Raw genomic sequence first — 16,659 nt, 5'->3', positions numbered from 1 at the left:
GTAAATAAGTTTTCTGCTTACAAACTACAAAGAACATTCATAGCTGGCATCTTTTATTCATAGAGAACTACATATTTTTACCTTGTTTGGAAGTAAAGACATTATGTGAAGACAGATTACTGCTACCAAAATTCAAACGGTCTGGTTTCACAGAATACTTTTCCACTGCTCTAGAAGGAGGTACAGTAACAGGCTGAAAGCTACTAGTCTTCAGTGCAGCACTGATGAAATGAGCCTAGAAAACATAAAATAACTTTGTTAAGTTCAAACATCACCTGAAAGAGTTAGATGACAAAATATCTTGAAATTTATAGGAGGACCTGAAGACAATCTATTAGATTTAATAAATAATAACAATATAAACATTACATGCAACTACTCACTGCAGGAGCAATGCTACTGGAAAGACACAGTAACACAAAGACTCGGGTTACGTCTGGCTCTACAGTGTGGCCCTGATCATTTGTTCTAAACCTCAGTTTCTTCCTCTTCACCTCAGAGCTGGCTCATCAGACACTCCTGATGCCTCAGGAAACACTGAGACACTACTGTCTCCTAGAGACACTCTCTCTAGGAGAGAACCAGGAGAAAGGGACCCTAGCCCTTGACCTCTACTTAAACCAGAGAATTCAGAACCAAAACATCTCATCTTTTAAATACTGATGATAAGATTTTATTTAAAGGTTTAAAAACCATTGGTAGAAAGCACTAAAATAAAACCGTAGCTTTGTGTAGTAGCAGCAGTAAAATATTCATTTACATATAAATGGAAAACACAGTGACAACACAGTTTTTAACAGTATTTATTAAAATAGCTGAAATGTGCTCATATCATAACTAATAAAACTGATTTTAAAAGAGTCTTATGCTAGGCAAAACAAAACAAAACAAAACAAAAAGAATTCTTAAAAGAATTTTACAGAATTCTTAAAAGTGTGCTGAGATCCCTCTACATAAAACAGATGGATGGATTCAAAGAATTTCATTTCATTAAGCATTAACTGAATTATGAAAATACTTTACATGTCATAAGTTCAATTTTCTCTATAGTTATAAATTCCACAAACAAGATGTCTGAATTAGCAAAAGATTTCATTCTTCAAAAATGATAAAGTTAATAAATTATGTGTTTATTTATGGAAGGATAAATGAATGGCAGAAAGGCACTTAGAACTATGTTAAAAAAAGAAATCAATGTGCTCTTCAAACGTGTAATCTCATTCTATCCTAAACAACAAAAATAAAATTGTTTTCTAGGTAAAGAAATCAAGGCTCAGAGAAGCAAAGATTTCTGTAGACTGGGGACCAGCACTCTGATAGGCCCACTCCTGGCCTCTCCAGATGACGTGCTACACGCTCAATTTTAGCAATGTACAGAGTACTTACTAAAACTTTATTTTATATGCCATAATCATTCAAATTAAATTAATATCAGTCACATCAAGATTTCAAGACAAACCCTATTAGGAAGTCTTAAAAATTATAGGATATTAGAGTTCACTCTATGATCTTATACTGAGCTATAATAAGCTTATTTTTGTATATTCTTCTGAATGCTACATTTAAATTGTATCTTTAAAAGTTTTTAAGGAGTACTAGGAGTGTGTGCTCAGTTCTGTCCAACTCTTTGGGACCCCATGGGCTGTAGCCCGCCAGGTTCCTCTCTCCATGGGATTTTCCAGGCAGGAATACTTGAATGGGTTGCCATTTCCTACTTCAGGGTATCTTCCAAACCCAGGGATCAAACCCTCGTCTCTTGCATCTCCTGAACTGACATCACCTGGGAAATTCAAGTTGCACAGTAATAAGGGGTGGAGGCGAGGGGGTAAATTAAAAACAATGCATTTACAATGCTGGTCATTCACTCATTCTAAAAAATCTTTTTTAAAAAATCTGAGTACCTGAGTGCTGGGTACTATCCAAGGACTCGGAAATTTCAAAATAAATATGCTATACTATTAGCTGTCTGTGAGGATAACTTTCTTTATAATAGCCCTGTGCCTCATTCAAAAGGCATAAGAATGTTCATTCTTTTTAACTAGGTAAATGTAGAAGCAAATTTGTATACTAGGTGATTCTCATCCAAGGGTGTGTATCAGAATCACTAGACAGCTTTCACGGATGTCCAGGCCTATATTAGACCTGCTATTTCAGAATTCTGACCGGTATAAGCATGTGTATTTTTATAAAGCTCTCCACGTGATTCTGAAGCACTTTGCCAGGCTAAGAACCATTGATATAAACAGAAAACTGCAATACAATATAAGCCCTTTTAAAATGCCATGAAAAGAAATATCACAAAAGAATGAAAAAAACAATTTTAAGGAGAGGTCTCACAAAGCTAGATACCTGAACTAGAACATGCAGAGTTCTTCTTTTCCACATAGAAGAAAAGAATGATGAACAAACAAACCATTATTTAATAACTAAAACTGTTACAATCTAAGGAGATGAACTACTGGAATAATCAATGAATATCAGCTTAGAGATCGGAGTGATGAAAGGTCACGGGATGTGTGGTCGCTTTATTACAGATACCTGAATATCGATTTGCTGTTGTTGCAGCTTTTCAAGATGCCGAATGTGTTGCTCCATGAACACATTCATTTGTTTTTCATGATCATGACAGTGTAGCGTCTCCTGTTTATTCTGCATGGTTGTCTGCTGCTCTGTAACACGCTGTAACTGTTTATCAGTCTCCTGTAACTTATTGAGTAATTCTGTAACAGAATTAACCTTTGCTTCCAACTCACTCTGCACCTAAAACAAAAATATCCAGACATCAAAAACATGCTCAATTATTAGAAAGGTTATATAAAGTGAACTGGTATAGAGAAATTATCAAACCAGAACTTTTACCTTCTATATTTCTTATGCTTCTAAAGCCTTTATTCTTAGAATCACAGAAATAAGGCAGAATAGCTATCCTTAACTAGATCTTTTTTCTCTTAAAAAATACCAAATTTGCCACATACAATTTTTATTTCGTCAGAAAACTAAGATCACAGCATCCAGTCCCATCACTTCATGGGAAATAGATGGGGAAACAGTGGAAACAGTGACAGACTTAATTTGGGGGGGACTCCAAAATCACTGCAGATGGTGACTGCAGCCATGAAATTCAAAGATGCTTGCTCCTTGGAAGAAAAGTTATGACCAACCTAGACAGTATATTAAAAAGCAGACATTACTTTGCCAACAAAGGTCCGTCTAGTCAAAGCTATGGTTTTTCCAGTAGTTATGAATGGATGTGAGAGATGGACTATAAAGAAAGCTGAGCGCTGAAGAACTGATGCCTTTGAACTGTGGTGATGGAGAAAACTCTTGAGAGTCCCTTGGACTGCAAGGAGATCCAACCAGTCCATTCTAAAAGAAATCAGTCCTGAATATTCATTGGAAGAACTGATGCTAAAGCTGAAACTCCAATACTTTGGCCACCTGATGCCAAGAACTGACTCACTGGAAAAGACCCTGATGCTGGGAAAGATTGAAGGCGGGGGGAAAAGGGGAAGACAGAGGATGAGATGGTTGGATGGCATCACTGACTCAATGGACATGAGTTTGAGTAAACTCTGGGAGTTGGTGATGGACAGGGAGGCCTGGCGTGCTGCAGCCCATGCGGTCGCAGAGTCGGACACGACTGAGTGAATGAACTGAGTTTGGTCAGCAATCTTGGCTCTCCCACCTATTAGCTCTAAGACCTGATGCTGACTCTGACCTGTTTTTCAGTCTTCTCAGTTACAAATGGAGGGCTCTGCATATATGATCTGTATGGTCAATTCTAGCTCTAAAATTAGGATGTCCAGCCATCCCAGCTACCCAAGACTGAGTGGCTCCCAAGATGAGATACTCCACGGCTAAAACAAAGGAATCCAGGATTTTCTAGCAGTAACACAGGGATGAGAGTTAAGTCTCATAACTTCTGAGAAATAATACGTAACCACAGAGAACAACGAGAATGTCCCTAGTCACAGCTGGACACAACAATTACAAAATCAGTGTCTGGTACATTTTACAAAGAAATTATGACTCTCTAGGAAGAAACAGATATACTTTTATCAGTGGAGCTGCTGCTGCAATGGCGGCGGCAGTTGCTGCAGCCACAGTTGTAGCTGAATCAATTCCACTGGGTGAAATTCTATTCTCCTGGGTAACAGGGTCCTTTTCTGTGCCTGCATCTTCTAAAAGCTGTACCTTCACCTCTTTAAAAACAGGCATGCTTTGAGTTCTGGAAATAAAAAAGAAAAAAAAGTCTATTCAATAAGCTATACTGAACCATTAGAAGAAATACCTACAAATGGCAATTTGCTGCAGGTGAATTTTCTTGATTTTTTTTTAAAAGATAAATTCCTATTTTTTGCTGTCAGCATATCAGTCATTTGGTTAATGAAATCTATTAAGGTTCAGGTCACCACACACTAAGAAAGTTAAAAGATAATTCCCAGAAGGCACTGATAATTTCAGAAAATATGACTTACACATGTGAAAAAGACATGGGCACAATTACAATGATTTATAGTCAAGAAGTGCAAATCTGGGACTTCCCTGGTGGCCCAGTGGTTAAGAATCTACTCGCCAATGAGGGAGACACAGGTTCGATCCCTGGTCTGGAAGGATCCCGTCTGTCATGGAATAACTAAGGCCATGCACCACAACTGCTGATGCTCGCATCCATAGAGCCCATGCTCCTCCATAAGAGAAGCCAGCACAATGAGAAGTCCTGGCACCACAACAAAGAGTAGCACCCACTCACCACAAACAGAGAACACCCACATGCAGCAACAAAGACCCAGTGCAACCAAAAATAAAGAAAAATAAAATTTAAAACGTTTTTAAAAAGAAGTACAAATTTAAAACATACAGCAAAGGCTCTAAGTATTCAGGTATCAAGTTTTACTCCCAAAGGAAGACAACCCAAGAGGGACTATTAAAACTGCTGAAAAGAATTTCTAAGCTTCTAACTCATTTAGATTTAGTAAATGTCACCTAATTTATTAAAACGGGCATAAAATACATTGCTAAGCAGTCTGGATTAAAGATGAATCCGGAAAATACATATTCACAATAAGGCATTTAACTAAACACTTATTAAAAAAAAAAAAAAAGACTGGTCAATTTTGTGCTGTGTTTGGCCTAAAAGAAATTAAAGAAACACTGACAAACTTGAAGAGTGCCTAAGACAAGTCTAAGTAAAATCAGCAGGAATGTGCTTCATCTCCAGCTGCTGGATTTCCACCTTCTAAATTTTAAAGAAGGCATGGAGGTCTTAAACTTACTCCTCTTTGATGTTGCCTCATTTCTATTAAGAGCATCATTTGTCTCACATTCTCAAAATTTTGAAGTTATCTTAAGTTCTCTACCCTTCAGTTACCTTCTCATAACCAACTGAGTCATCAGGTTTTCTCAATTATTTCATCACAATTGCAGGAATCATGCCATGGAATTATAGAAGTAGGCGAACCCAATAGCCCAGCTTCCCTAATTTTCTTCATTTTACAGATGAAGAAAGAAACTGAGGTCCACAGAGATAATGGGATTTACCTGATCACGTCATAGAACTAGTAAGTAGCCAAGTTAAGGCCAATGCCCATAGACCGTCCCATGACATCAGGCTTTTTCTCTCAAAACAGCACTTCTCCCTTCATAATTCTGCTCAGTACAAAACCATCATCTCTTGCCAACTATTTCATTCTTCCGGTTTCTATTTGCTTAAAAACTTTTCACACAGATTTCACCATTCAAAAATCTCAAGTCATTCCTTATAGACAACTGAAATAGGCTAATTTCCTATTTGGCATTCTGCCCTAGGTTCCAACACATACTGTACTTTCTGTTTCCTCTCCCCAGTCACTCTGCTCTCACTGACTGCACTACACTGTTCTCACAGGTGACTCCAGGCTTTTTTTCACTCTCTTCTCTCAATCTTCTTCACCCAACTTGCTCTAACCTTCTTCCCAAGATTCAACAAAAGTCTTACCTTTTCAATAAGCCTGTTCTTGGGGACTTCTCTGGTCGTCCAGTGGTTAGGACTCCGAGTTCCCAATGCAGGGAACGTGGGTTCAACCTTGGGAACTAAGATCCTGAATGCCAAATGGCACAGCCAAAAAAATAAATATGCCTGTTCTTATAACACTTCTTCTTGATCTCTCCATTCATTAATTTCTTTTCATTTACTTTCGATGGGCTTCCCTGATGGGTCAGACAGTAAAGAATCTGCCCACAGGGCAGGAGATCCAGGTTTGATCCCTGGGTCAGGAAGATCACTGGAAAAGGGGATGGCTACCTACCCCAGTATTCTTGTCTGGAGAATTCCATGGACAGAGAAGCCTTGCGAGATACAATCCATGTGGTCGCACAGAGTCAGAAATGACTGAGGGACTAACACAACACTTACTTCCAATATCATATAACTGAGGTTTGACAGTCAGCCATCCTAGGGTTTAAATGGCTTCTCTTGTGGCTCAACTGGTAAAGAATCTGCCTGCAGTGCGGGACACCGGGGTTCAATGCCTGGGTTGGGAAGATCTCCTGGAGAAGGGAAAGGCTACCCACTCCAGTATTCTGGCTTGGAGAATTCCATGGACTGAACAGTCCATGAGGTCACAAAGAGTCATACACAACTGAGCAACTTTCACTTTCACAGAATAGACATTTAACAAAACTAAAGCTGAGCACCGAAGAATTGATGCTTTTGAACTGTGGTGTTGGAGAAGACTCTTGAGAGTCCCTTGGACTGCAAGGAGAGCCAACCAGTCCATTCTAAAAGAGATCAGTTCTGGGTGTTCTTTGGAAGGAAAGATTCTAAAGCTGAAACTCCAGTACTTTGGCCACCTCATGCAAAGAGTTGACTCATTGGAAAAGACTCTGATGCTGGGAGGGATTGGGGGCAGGAGGAGAAGGGGACGACAGAGGATGAGATGGCGGGATGGCATCACCAACTCGATGGACATTAGTCTGAGTGAACTCCGGGAGTTGGTGATGGACAGGGAGGCCTGGCGAGCTGCAATTCATGGGGTCTCAAAGAGTTGGACACAACTGAGAGACTGAACTGAACATGTTAACAAAATTAACAATGTATCGAATGTTTCCTCTCACAGCTCTAATCATGCATTCCTCCATCTATGCACCTATTCTCTCCCCAACTAAGCTCTAAGCAACCTGGAGTGGGGGACTTTTATACCACATAAAGAAAGAGCACAGAGTTGGTTCTAAATATACATTTAGCTGACTGGTGTACTAAGAAAATATAATTCAGATAATCCCTATCGTGTAGAATTTCTGTCTGAAGTCTGAATGTGATTTATCCTTTAAGATCTCTCATTCTGTATTAATATCTTAAATTGACCAACAAGAAAAATAACATTATAAGGCCAGACATCAACTTCTTTATAAGCTTTAAAATTTTATTTTTTCCTATTATCAAATTAAGAAATGCTCAATGCAGCAAATGAACTTCTAAGTGTAAAGAACTAGAAAAAATGCACATAATTCACCCACTCAGAAGAAACTATTCCTTTCCTTTTTATCTTTCTCTAGAACTTTTTTTATTCCTAAATCCTCTGAATGTGGCATCTATCTCAATACTACACTGAAACCACTCTTACGAAGGCCATTAATACCTCCTCTTGCTCAATTCAATGGACACTTTTCAGTCCTTATCTTTATGTCTGAGCAGCTATCAAACTTAGAACCTCACTTCCCCGGTTTTGTTAAGACCAAACTCTTCACCTCTGGATAAACCTTCTGAGCGGCACTTAGAAATCACGTTGCTTTCTCTGTACATCTCTTAAAGATTCGGTTTTCTTACAGATCTATCCTAAGCCATTTCTTTGCACTCTCACATTCCCACCAGGCCAATTCAACCACTTTCAGAGCTCAGATTACTATCTACATACAGATGACTTATATACATGGATTTCTAGCTTAGAAATCTTTTGCCAGTTTGACATCTATATGGCTTGGCGGGTAAAGAATCCGCCTGCAATGCAGAAGAGACCAGAGATAAGGGTCTGATCCCTGGGTTGGGAAGATTCCCTGGAGGAGGGTATGGCAACCCACTCCAGTATTCTTGCCTGGAGAATTCCATCAACAGAGGAGCCTGGCGGGCTACAGTCCATGGGGTCACAAAGGGTCAGACGTGATTGAGCACATGGCACAGAGGTTCAATTTGCTATCAGACGCTTTTCACCTGGATGTCTCATAGGTATCTCAAACCCTTGCCAATGTCTAAAGTGAAATTTATTCCCCCAACATCTCCCCTTTTCAATGAATACTATTACTGACTGCATTTATACAAGTCAAAAATCTGGGATCCATCCTTAGCTCCTTCCTCATGGTCACATCTAAGCATCAATTCCTGTCAATTCTATCTCCAAATTATCTTCCAAACCTGTGCACTCCTCTCCAGGCCAGCATGATTCCCACCTTCATATCCTACCACTTACCAATGGATTCAGGATCAATCTAACCCATCTCTTTAAAAGATCTTTGAAAAGTTCATAGTCAATTGGTTTCCTAGACTTCAGTCCAGCCCTCTTCTAATCCATTTTTTCCTGAGTGAGCCTTGTAAGAAATATATATCAAACTTTAAAACTGTTAAATGATTTGCCATTTCTCTTTAAGTCCAAACTTCTTTGGTGTAGTTCATAACTCTACTTACCTTTCTGACACAGGAAAGGTCATTCTACCCTTGTTCCAGACACTCTAGACAGACTCGTCATTCCTCAAAGGCTCATTCCAGTCAATTGCCTTTTTTTTTTTTTTTAACAGCTTTACTGCATGTTCTAACATCAAATAGGACAGATTCTCCATCATTCCATTTTTGTTTCTCCAAAATTAGCTATTCTCCACTGTGTGTATTCTACATGTATGTATTCTTAACAGTATGTGTATATATTCTCAACTGTGTACCCTTTCAAGTAAATTTTAGTATCACTTTGCCAAATTCCATCTGCCATTCTCAAAAGAAAAACAGAAAATCAAGTGACACGAACTACAGCAAAGTTTCTCTAGAGACACAATTAGACTATCTTTTAACCCAACATGAGAGTCATTTTTATGGTTCTGACTCATACCATTCTCTACACTGCAATAACCTTCTCAAAGGCCCTTCCTAGTTTTTCTTTTTCAATTCTGTTTGTTCATCCTGAAATAGGGAAAGACCTACTGTGAACAAGTAGGAGGGGTAGTATTCAGTTACTTCTCACTGTCCACTTGTTTATGAACAACTTCTCCCTCTCGGATCTGAGAGTTCTGACTTGAAGGCAAGTTGATAAAGCCCCTGTTGTGGTTGCAAGTAGTCACTTCTACCTGGGGTCAGTTGGGTGGAAATGGTAATCACTTTTTCTCCAATGAATTAGATGTAATCTGAAATTTTTAGTTTATGTACAGAATTTGGGAGACTGCCCCTCCGTCATATCCTTACTTATGCCTTTTCTTATATATTTACAAACTCTAGGATACAATTTACCATCCAAATTCTCCTCCTAATCACCTATTACATGCTGGGAACTGGAGGCTGACCAAATGTCAAAAGGAAAAGCACCATTAAGCCAAACAACCAGCTGTGAAACTCTGGCTGGCTCAGATCACACTCCTTGTGGTTTACTGTGCTGTGCTTAGTCGCTCAGTCATGTCCAACTCTTTGCAACCCCATGGACTGAAGTCTGCCAGGCTCTTCTGTCCATGGGGATTCTCGAGGCAAGAATACCAGACTGGGTTGCCATGCCCTCTTCCAGGACCTTGTGGTTTAGAGGTAGTATTTACTTTGTTACTGTTTCCCAGAGCATAATATGTATATTATGAATAACTGTAGGTAAAAAAAGAATAAACTTTACTTTAGTAGTTGTAGAGCTCTGGTCCAAGAGTAGAATATATTTAGCGCAGGAACATAAATCTCATTCCACCCCCACTAGTGATTTTTAAAAATATCCCTGGTGATACATTCTTTCATGTTTAGCACAGTGCTGTTGTCAGGGCTGATTCTGTACTTCATCAGCAGTAAAGATAAAGCTGGAAGGAAGTATTTAGATAGAGTAATAGCCAGTTTTCCTTCACTCCACTCAGACACTAAGCTTGTCCCTTTCTCAAATCTAAGCAGAGATTAAGAAAAAGTCTAAATGTCCTTTTTCAGTAAGCAGTATTATGTATGTGGTCATATATGTGACCGCTGCTACGAGTAGTATAGTGAAGTGACTAAGAGAGTACTCTTTAGACAGACTACCTGGGTTTGAATTCCAACCCAGTGAATACTTGCTCAATGACTTCAGGAAAATCAATCCCTCTGTACCTCAGTTTCCTTATCTCTAAGATGGGGATTCTGTAAATTGGGATGGTAATATAATCTGTATTATTGGATTTTGAAAAAGTTAAATGAGTTAATGCATATTAAGTGCTTACAACAATACCTCTTCAACAACCACCACAGCAACAATAATAACAGCCATTGTTATTATTGGCTGTTAACAGCCACTGAGTATTTTATACATGCCCAGCATCATGAAAAATGCTTTATACATATTATCACACTTATATATTTCACATATTGGAAAAAACAACTTTTTTCCCTAGGTGCAAAACATAAACAAAGCTGATTTTAAAGAAACACAAGAAATGCCTCACCCATTTTCTGTAAATGAAACTTACTTTTGTTTTAAAACTGCTCTTAGAGCATCTTTCTGTCCCACAGTGTACTGAGAAATAAAGATGTCATTTGCTGCAAAATAAAAACACAAAAATATACTTTAGATTCCTAGAAATGTATCACATTTTGATAAGCTACTCAAAAATTTTTAATTAAAAAAATGTTTGGGAATTCAGCAATATGATTTCTCAATTTAAAAAGACAAGAAACAAATTAAGTGACTTGAGTAATAATAGTCATAACTCGAGATTGTAAGAATAAAATTGTGTAGAAACACTTGGGGCCAAATTAGAGACATTTGTTCAAACTCTAATGAGAACACTGCTTTGCTGAAAACAAAACCAACTACTTTTAAAATGTTATTAAATCCATTTTGTCAAAGCATATTTTTAATCTATTATCTTACCAAAGACTATTCAGCCTTTATACTTAGGTATTAAATATCAAACTATGCAATAGGTTGGCAACAATAAAATTACCTTTACTATCACAAATCATTTTCTGGACTTCAGAGATTTCCAAGCTTAAGTTGGAAGGAAAAATGAATTAAAAATGAAAACAAGAAAAAACTATAAGGTTGTTTAATAAATACCTAAAAAAAAATCAATGAATATCTAAAACTCTAAAATTCTATCCTTACCAAAAAAATTCTTACATGTGTGCTAAGTCGCTTCAATTGTGTCTGACTCTGTGTGACCCTATGGACTGTCGCCCACCAGGCTCCTCTGGCCATGGGATTCTCCAGGCAAGAATACCGGAGTGGGTTGCCATGCCCTTTTTCAGGGGATCTTCCTGACCCAGGGATTGAACCCACATATCTTATGTCTCTTTACCACCAGCACCACCTTGGAAGCCCAAATTCTTACATATTACAACATAAATGAACCATGAAGACATGCTAAGTGAGATAAATCAATCACCAAAGGACAAAACACTATATATGATTCCACACATATGGAGATAGAATATATAGAGACAGGAAGCAGAATGGTGGGAAGGGGAATAGAGTTAGTATACAATGAGAACAGAGTTTTGGTTGGGGAAGATTAAAAGTTCTGGAGATGGGACGGTGGTGATAGCTGCACAACATGAATATACCTAATGCCACTTAAAAATGATAAAAATGGCAAATTTTACATTATGGGTATGTTACCAAAAAAATTAATAAATCTATCCTTTTACCTTTTTGTCTGTTCTCTTCCATTTTATTCAAAGGCAACACTTGCACTGCAGCATCTTTAGAAAAATCCTTCAGGATATGAAAGGAAGAAATGAAAGGCATAAATCCACTTTATGATTCATTATTTATTAAGTACCATTTATTAGCTTATGTGACTACTGTGTCTCGGGAGGACACAACTATTTGTTTATTTATACACTTAATTCCAGCACCACCATGCTTAGGTACCCTGAGCTACTCAAAGATGTGTTGAATGAGTAATGAGCTGTCAGACAAGTGAATGAATTGGAAAATGAACAAGCAAGAGTGGTCCTGAAATTCAGATTCAAATCCCAATTTGCTACTTTCAGCAGAGCAACCCATGTAACATTTCAATGGTTATAGTTAAACGTAAAAACATGATTCACTGTGAGACAAATGTAGTTTATAAGGATGTCCAATGCACGGCACTACACCAGAAATTAATTTCCACAGTATTCTTTGTCACTGAGCTATAATGTAGTCTCAGAAGACTTCTTTATAGACATGACAACTACAGCCAAACAGATTTCTGCTCACATGTGTACCCCAGGACTTCACTTCTAAGATTCTATTCACTGCTAAGACACCATGACATTTTAAGTACTTGCTTCATTTAACATTGCTTCACCTTCCTTAGGCACACATTTTCCCCCCTGCTAAATCATTAAATAGAAAATAAAAAATAATAAAAGAAAATTTATACAAGCTATCTGCTGATAATAGGTGTTAAATTCCTAAAAATAGCCAGTGAGACTAACAATACAGTGGAATGCATCTGGGAAATCAAAGAATTCCCACAAAACAGTAAGAAAAAGCACAGCACATAAATATGTATTCACAAGAGAATAAATACAGGTGGCAATATAAATGAAAAAAATTTCCCCTTCACAAATAATAAAAGAAATACAAAATCAAACAATGTGATGCCCTTTTCACCTATCAAAACAGCAAACTTTGTTTGTTTAATTTTAATGCTTCATATAAATGAAGATGGAGGGAAATCCACTAATTTTACTCATGACCTTGCTGGAGAACACATATTGATACAGTTTTTCTGGAGACAATCTAGAAATATTACAAAAAATGTGTATATTCTTTTAGGTAATAATTTTATACCTAGAAATTAATATAAGAAAGTGAGCTCAGATACAAACCAGAATGTTCATCACCTGGTTGTACATATTATAAAAATTTCGGGGGAAAAAACCTCAATGTCAAATAATAGGAATATGAACATGTAAACTATGGTACATACATACACTGAAATTCTGTGAATTTATTAAAAGCTCCTAAGAAAAAAAATCAATGACATGCAACAATAACTTTAATATTACTTAGTTATAAAATAGTCCCATTTCATAAAATATACATATACATAGAAAAAAACTCCAAATGTTAACAGTACTTGATTTTATATAATTGTGGAATTTCTTTTTTCCTTCTTCTTTTTGAATTTTCTATAGTGATTTTAAGGTTTTGTTTTCTTTCTGCACATGTATAAGGATTTGCTCCTTATAGTAGGAAAACGTAACTTATCAGTAGAAAGAAACAAGTATGAAGAGGAGCAAATCTAAATATGAGCATATTGGACACAAACTTCTTTCATTTCCTCTTTAAAATAGTATGGTCAAATCAATAGAGAATATAATCTTAGCCCTTACTTATGAAATAAAAACGTAATGCAAAAAGGCTGCAGTTTGTGTTCATGGTAAAATGATAAAGAACTAGGTTTGCTCTGCAGGTATATTTTATATTAGACAAATCTACACAAAACAAATTGTTAGCCCATATTAAATCTAATGAAATCCTGCCTGATGATCTTCCAAAGATCACCCTTTTATGTTCAATTATACAGTAATAACATATCCATATATTTGAGAAATTAAATAACAGAATTAAAATACCATTAATCTTTAAATAAAGCCTCCTCAAAAAAGAAATAAAAACATCAACCCAAAGGCTAGGCATTTATTCAGAGACCAAGTATAGCACGTAATTATACCTTTTTATGATGAATTGTTGACAAAATTCATAAGTAAATAGCTGCAATACCCGTTTTAGTTTACTTGTTAAATTCACAATATATAGTCAATATTATGATAAGCGGTCAAAGTCTAATTAAATTGTGTGACCAAATATATTTATAAACAAATATTTTCAGCATTATAAACTAAAAATGACGTTAAGATGAGAATTTCATGTTATTAGCTTTTAAATACCTCTCAAAAAAAAAAAAGCACCCAAAAGGCTTCAGAATAGTTAGAATAAATTCACACTTCACTTTTTTAAAATTCTGTTGTTACAGCTCCTTTACCTTTACCTAGCAGTTTGTAAAAATATGTCTTCGGTAAGTGAACTTTAATTAAAAACAAGGCCTATTGCTAATCAAAATTTTAAAAAGCCTTACTTGACAATAGGTAAAACTTTAACATGAGTGTAATTAAGAATTCTTTTGCTTACACTTTCTGACACAGTAGGATTTTCTACTGGAGGCTGCTGATAATTTCTGGCAGAAGTTAAGTCTGATGAACCTAACAAAATAAAAGAATCAATTTTAGTGAGTTTTAAATTAGAATGTTTCCTGTAGAAACTGTATAAGCATAATTCAATAACTATAAATTCCATATTAATGCAAGACCTAAACTGGAAGCCAATCTTCATGCAAAAAGCTTAAAATGTACATATATATATACACCGATGAAGGTTTTCACATCTGATATTTTGGAAAGTGAGGGCTCAGAACTGACAATCCAATAAGACAAGTATAAAAAGTTATACAACCAGTCACACTACTGAATTAGGACAAACTATGTGTGCAATCACTTGCCAGGAAGAAAACATGCACATGATATAAAAGCCTAGTTAAACAGCAGGCCTAGGTTATGCTGAAACTGCCAAAAGCAGCACCATAAAAACTACTTTATTTATTCTTTTTCGCACTTATATTCATTAATCTGATTACCAGTGAAGTGGGTAAAGCAACATGTTATCTTTACTTCCAGGGAGCTCAGACAAGTTAAGTGAATTGGATTATGGATGCCATCAAAAGGCAGAAATTGTGCTTTTTTACAATTCCAAACTGTACAGCATTAGCCAAACAGAAGGTAAAAAGCCAGCCCTACTGGTGAAAAGCACGTCACACTAGTTAAGTGTCTCCATCACAGATATGGACAAGAATCGTGTGCCAAAAAAAACACACAAAGAAAAAATACGAAATGTTTTATTCATTCCATCTATTGAATATGATTCGATGTAGACTGTTCCTGCCTGGCCATTTTCCCAGGAAAAGGGGTCACTCTTCTAACGATTGTACAAGCGAGACATATCTTGTATTTAGGAATTTAAACATTAAAAATCCTCTAGGTTTTGAAACACACACACAAAACGAAATGAAAATAAAGACTAAAGATTTACAAAATCAAAAACCGGTTGAAACTATTTGGAATCACGTACCACATAACGTTCCATTCAAGCTCTTCCCAGTTCTAACAGGAAGACGTTTATTTGCAGACAACGCTGGAGGAACACGGGACAATTCACCTTTCAGCAAAGCCAAATTATCTCCCTGATTTGGAGAAACTATCTCACGAAGTCTCCTCGCTGGTACTTTAACCTTTTTTTTCTTTTCCAGACAAAACTCTGAGCCTTTCATATTACTGGTAACAAACCTAGTCCCACAGTTCTGAACAGAATTTTCTTCTGGGTCCATAAAACTTCAGAACAAAATTTTCACCGCTATGAGGATTTAGGGGGGCCGGGCGTAGGGGAGAAAAAATGAGGGAGGAGTATGATAAAGAAAAGGTTAATTTCACGTGATTTTGAAACATGCAATCATCAACTTTTACATAAAACAATGCCTAAACAGACTATCCACAAAGCCGGAAATTTAAATTTGGTATTTGACCCAGGATTGATTTACCCATCAATCCCACTAGAACATAATTACCCTTTAATTCCACTCAGTCTATTAATGCACCACGCCAATAAATCTGAAAGTGAGGAGGACAGGAGAACGGCCACATAAGCAATAATAACAATAACACAGAGCACTGCCCTACAGTACTCCGGGAGAGACGGCAGTACAAAGGAAACCAGATGCGGATGCGAGTTAAATGAGAGGGAATCAAGCAGGCAAAATGAAATGCTGTTTTTCCAAAATCACCTACATAAGAAGCTTAATAGCTTCCTTTAACCAAAGAGTCTTACACACCCCTTCAGAAGTAATCAGACACCTAAATTCACCCTTCCATGTCTCCCGAAAGCCCGGTTTCTGCGGAGTCACAGGTCTAATCTGACAAGTTCAGTTGCCCGCTGGTCAACACCTACTTCCCTTTAAACCCGCCCTTCAAACACAACACGCATGCGCGCCATGAAATCGTCCAAATCCTCCAACCAAAAAGCTAAATACTGTCGGGTGCTTCTCCATCCCTCTCCGGGTGGAAACAAACTGCCGGCGTGAAACACTTAAAACGGGTGTGAATTTTTTATTAAAGCCAGTAGTACATTGCCCCACAAGACTTAAAACACTGAATAACACCCGAGTCTCATCTAGGACCTGAAGAACTCCCGACCTAGCTGGTTATACACCATTCTTGTTATTAGGGACTGTTTACAGTAATGCTCCTGGAGACCGTTAGGGACGCGGGATTAAGTAAATTAGTTTTACAAAAAGTTTCGACAGATTCGTGTTGATATTGGCGAGAAAGTCAGAAATATAGAATTTTGTCTAAGAATAGAGTAAAAAAATAATTGTCATGGTACTTTAAAATTCACTTATGATACCTACTCTTTCCTCTAGAGTTTCTGGCATTATAAC

At 37.1% G+C, this 16,659-nt stretch overlaps 1 protein-coding gene across 19 annotated transcripts in view; it reads right to left on the bottom strand.

Moving 5' to 3' along the window:
* KIAA0586 (KIAA0586 ortholog) overlaps window positions 1-16,648 on the bottom strand; it is a 166,106-nt gene extending 149,458 nt beyond the window's left edge. For 8 of the 19 annotated variants that reach the window (XR_011568932.1, XR_002181628.2, XR_011568930.1 and 5 more), the window contains exons 1-8: window positions 16,054-16,188; window positions 15,297-15,578; window positions 14,304-14,374; window positions 11,825-11,891; window positions 10,645-10,714; window positions 4,054-4,228; window positions 2,539-2,760; window positions 82-235 (exon numbers count right to left, since the gene is read on the bottom strand). Coding sequence is in view for 15 of the 19 variants with exons in the window: in XM_070797665.1 (XP_070653766.1) it covers window positions 82-235; window positions 2,539-2,760; window positions 4,054-4,228; window positions 10,645-10,714; window positions 11,825-11,891; window positions 14,304-14,374; window positions 15,297-15,552 (1,015 nt within the window). In the remaining 4 variants the exon portion in view is untranslated. Of the gene's footprint in view, window positions 1-81; window positions 236-2,538; window positions 2,761-4,053; window positions 4,229-10,644; window positions 10,715-11,824; window positions 11,892-14,303; window positions 14,375-15,296; window positions 15,579-16,053; window positions 16,222-16,629 lie in introns of those variants that run through there. The other 11 variants (XM_070797662.1, XM_019968990.2, XM_070797663.1 and 8 more) reach the window with 7 other exon arrangements.
* Window positions 16,649-16,659: the final 11 nt, after the last annotated feature.

Source organism: Bos indicus, chromosome 10 (genome assembly GCF_029378745.1).
Source record: "Bos indicus isolate NIAB-ARS_2022 breed Sahiwal x Tharparkar chromosome 10, NIAB-ARS_B.indTharparkar_mat_pri_1.0, whole genome shotgun sequence".
Classification (NCBI taxonomy): domain Eukaryota; kingdom Metazoa; phylum Chordata; class Mammalia; order Artiodactyla; family Bovidae; genus Bos; species Bos indicus.
Note: the sequence above shows the minus strand (reverse complement) of the source record. Positions and strands in the feature narration are given on the sequence as shown.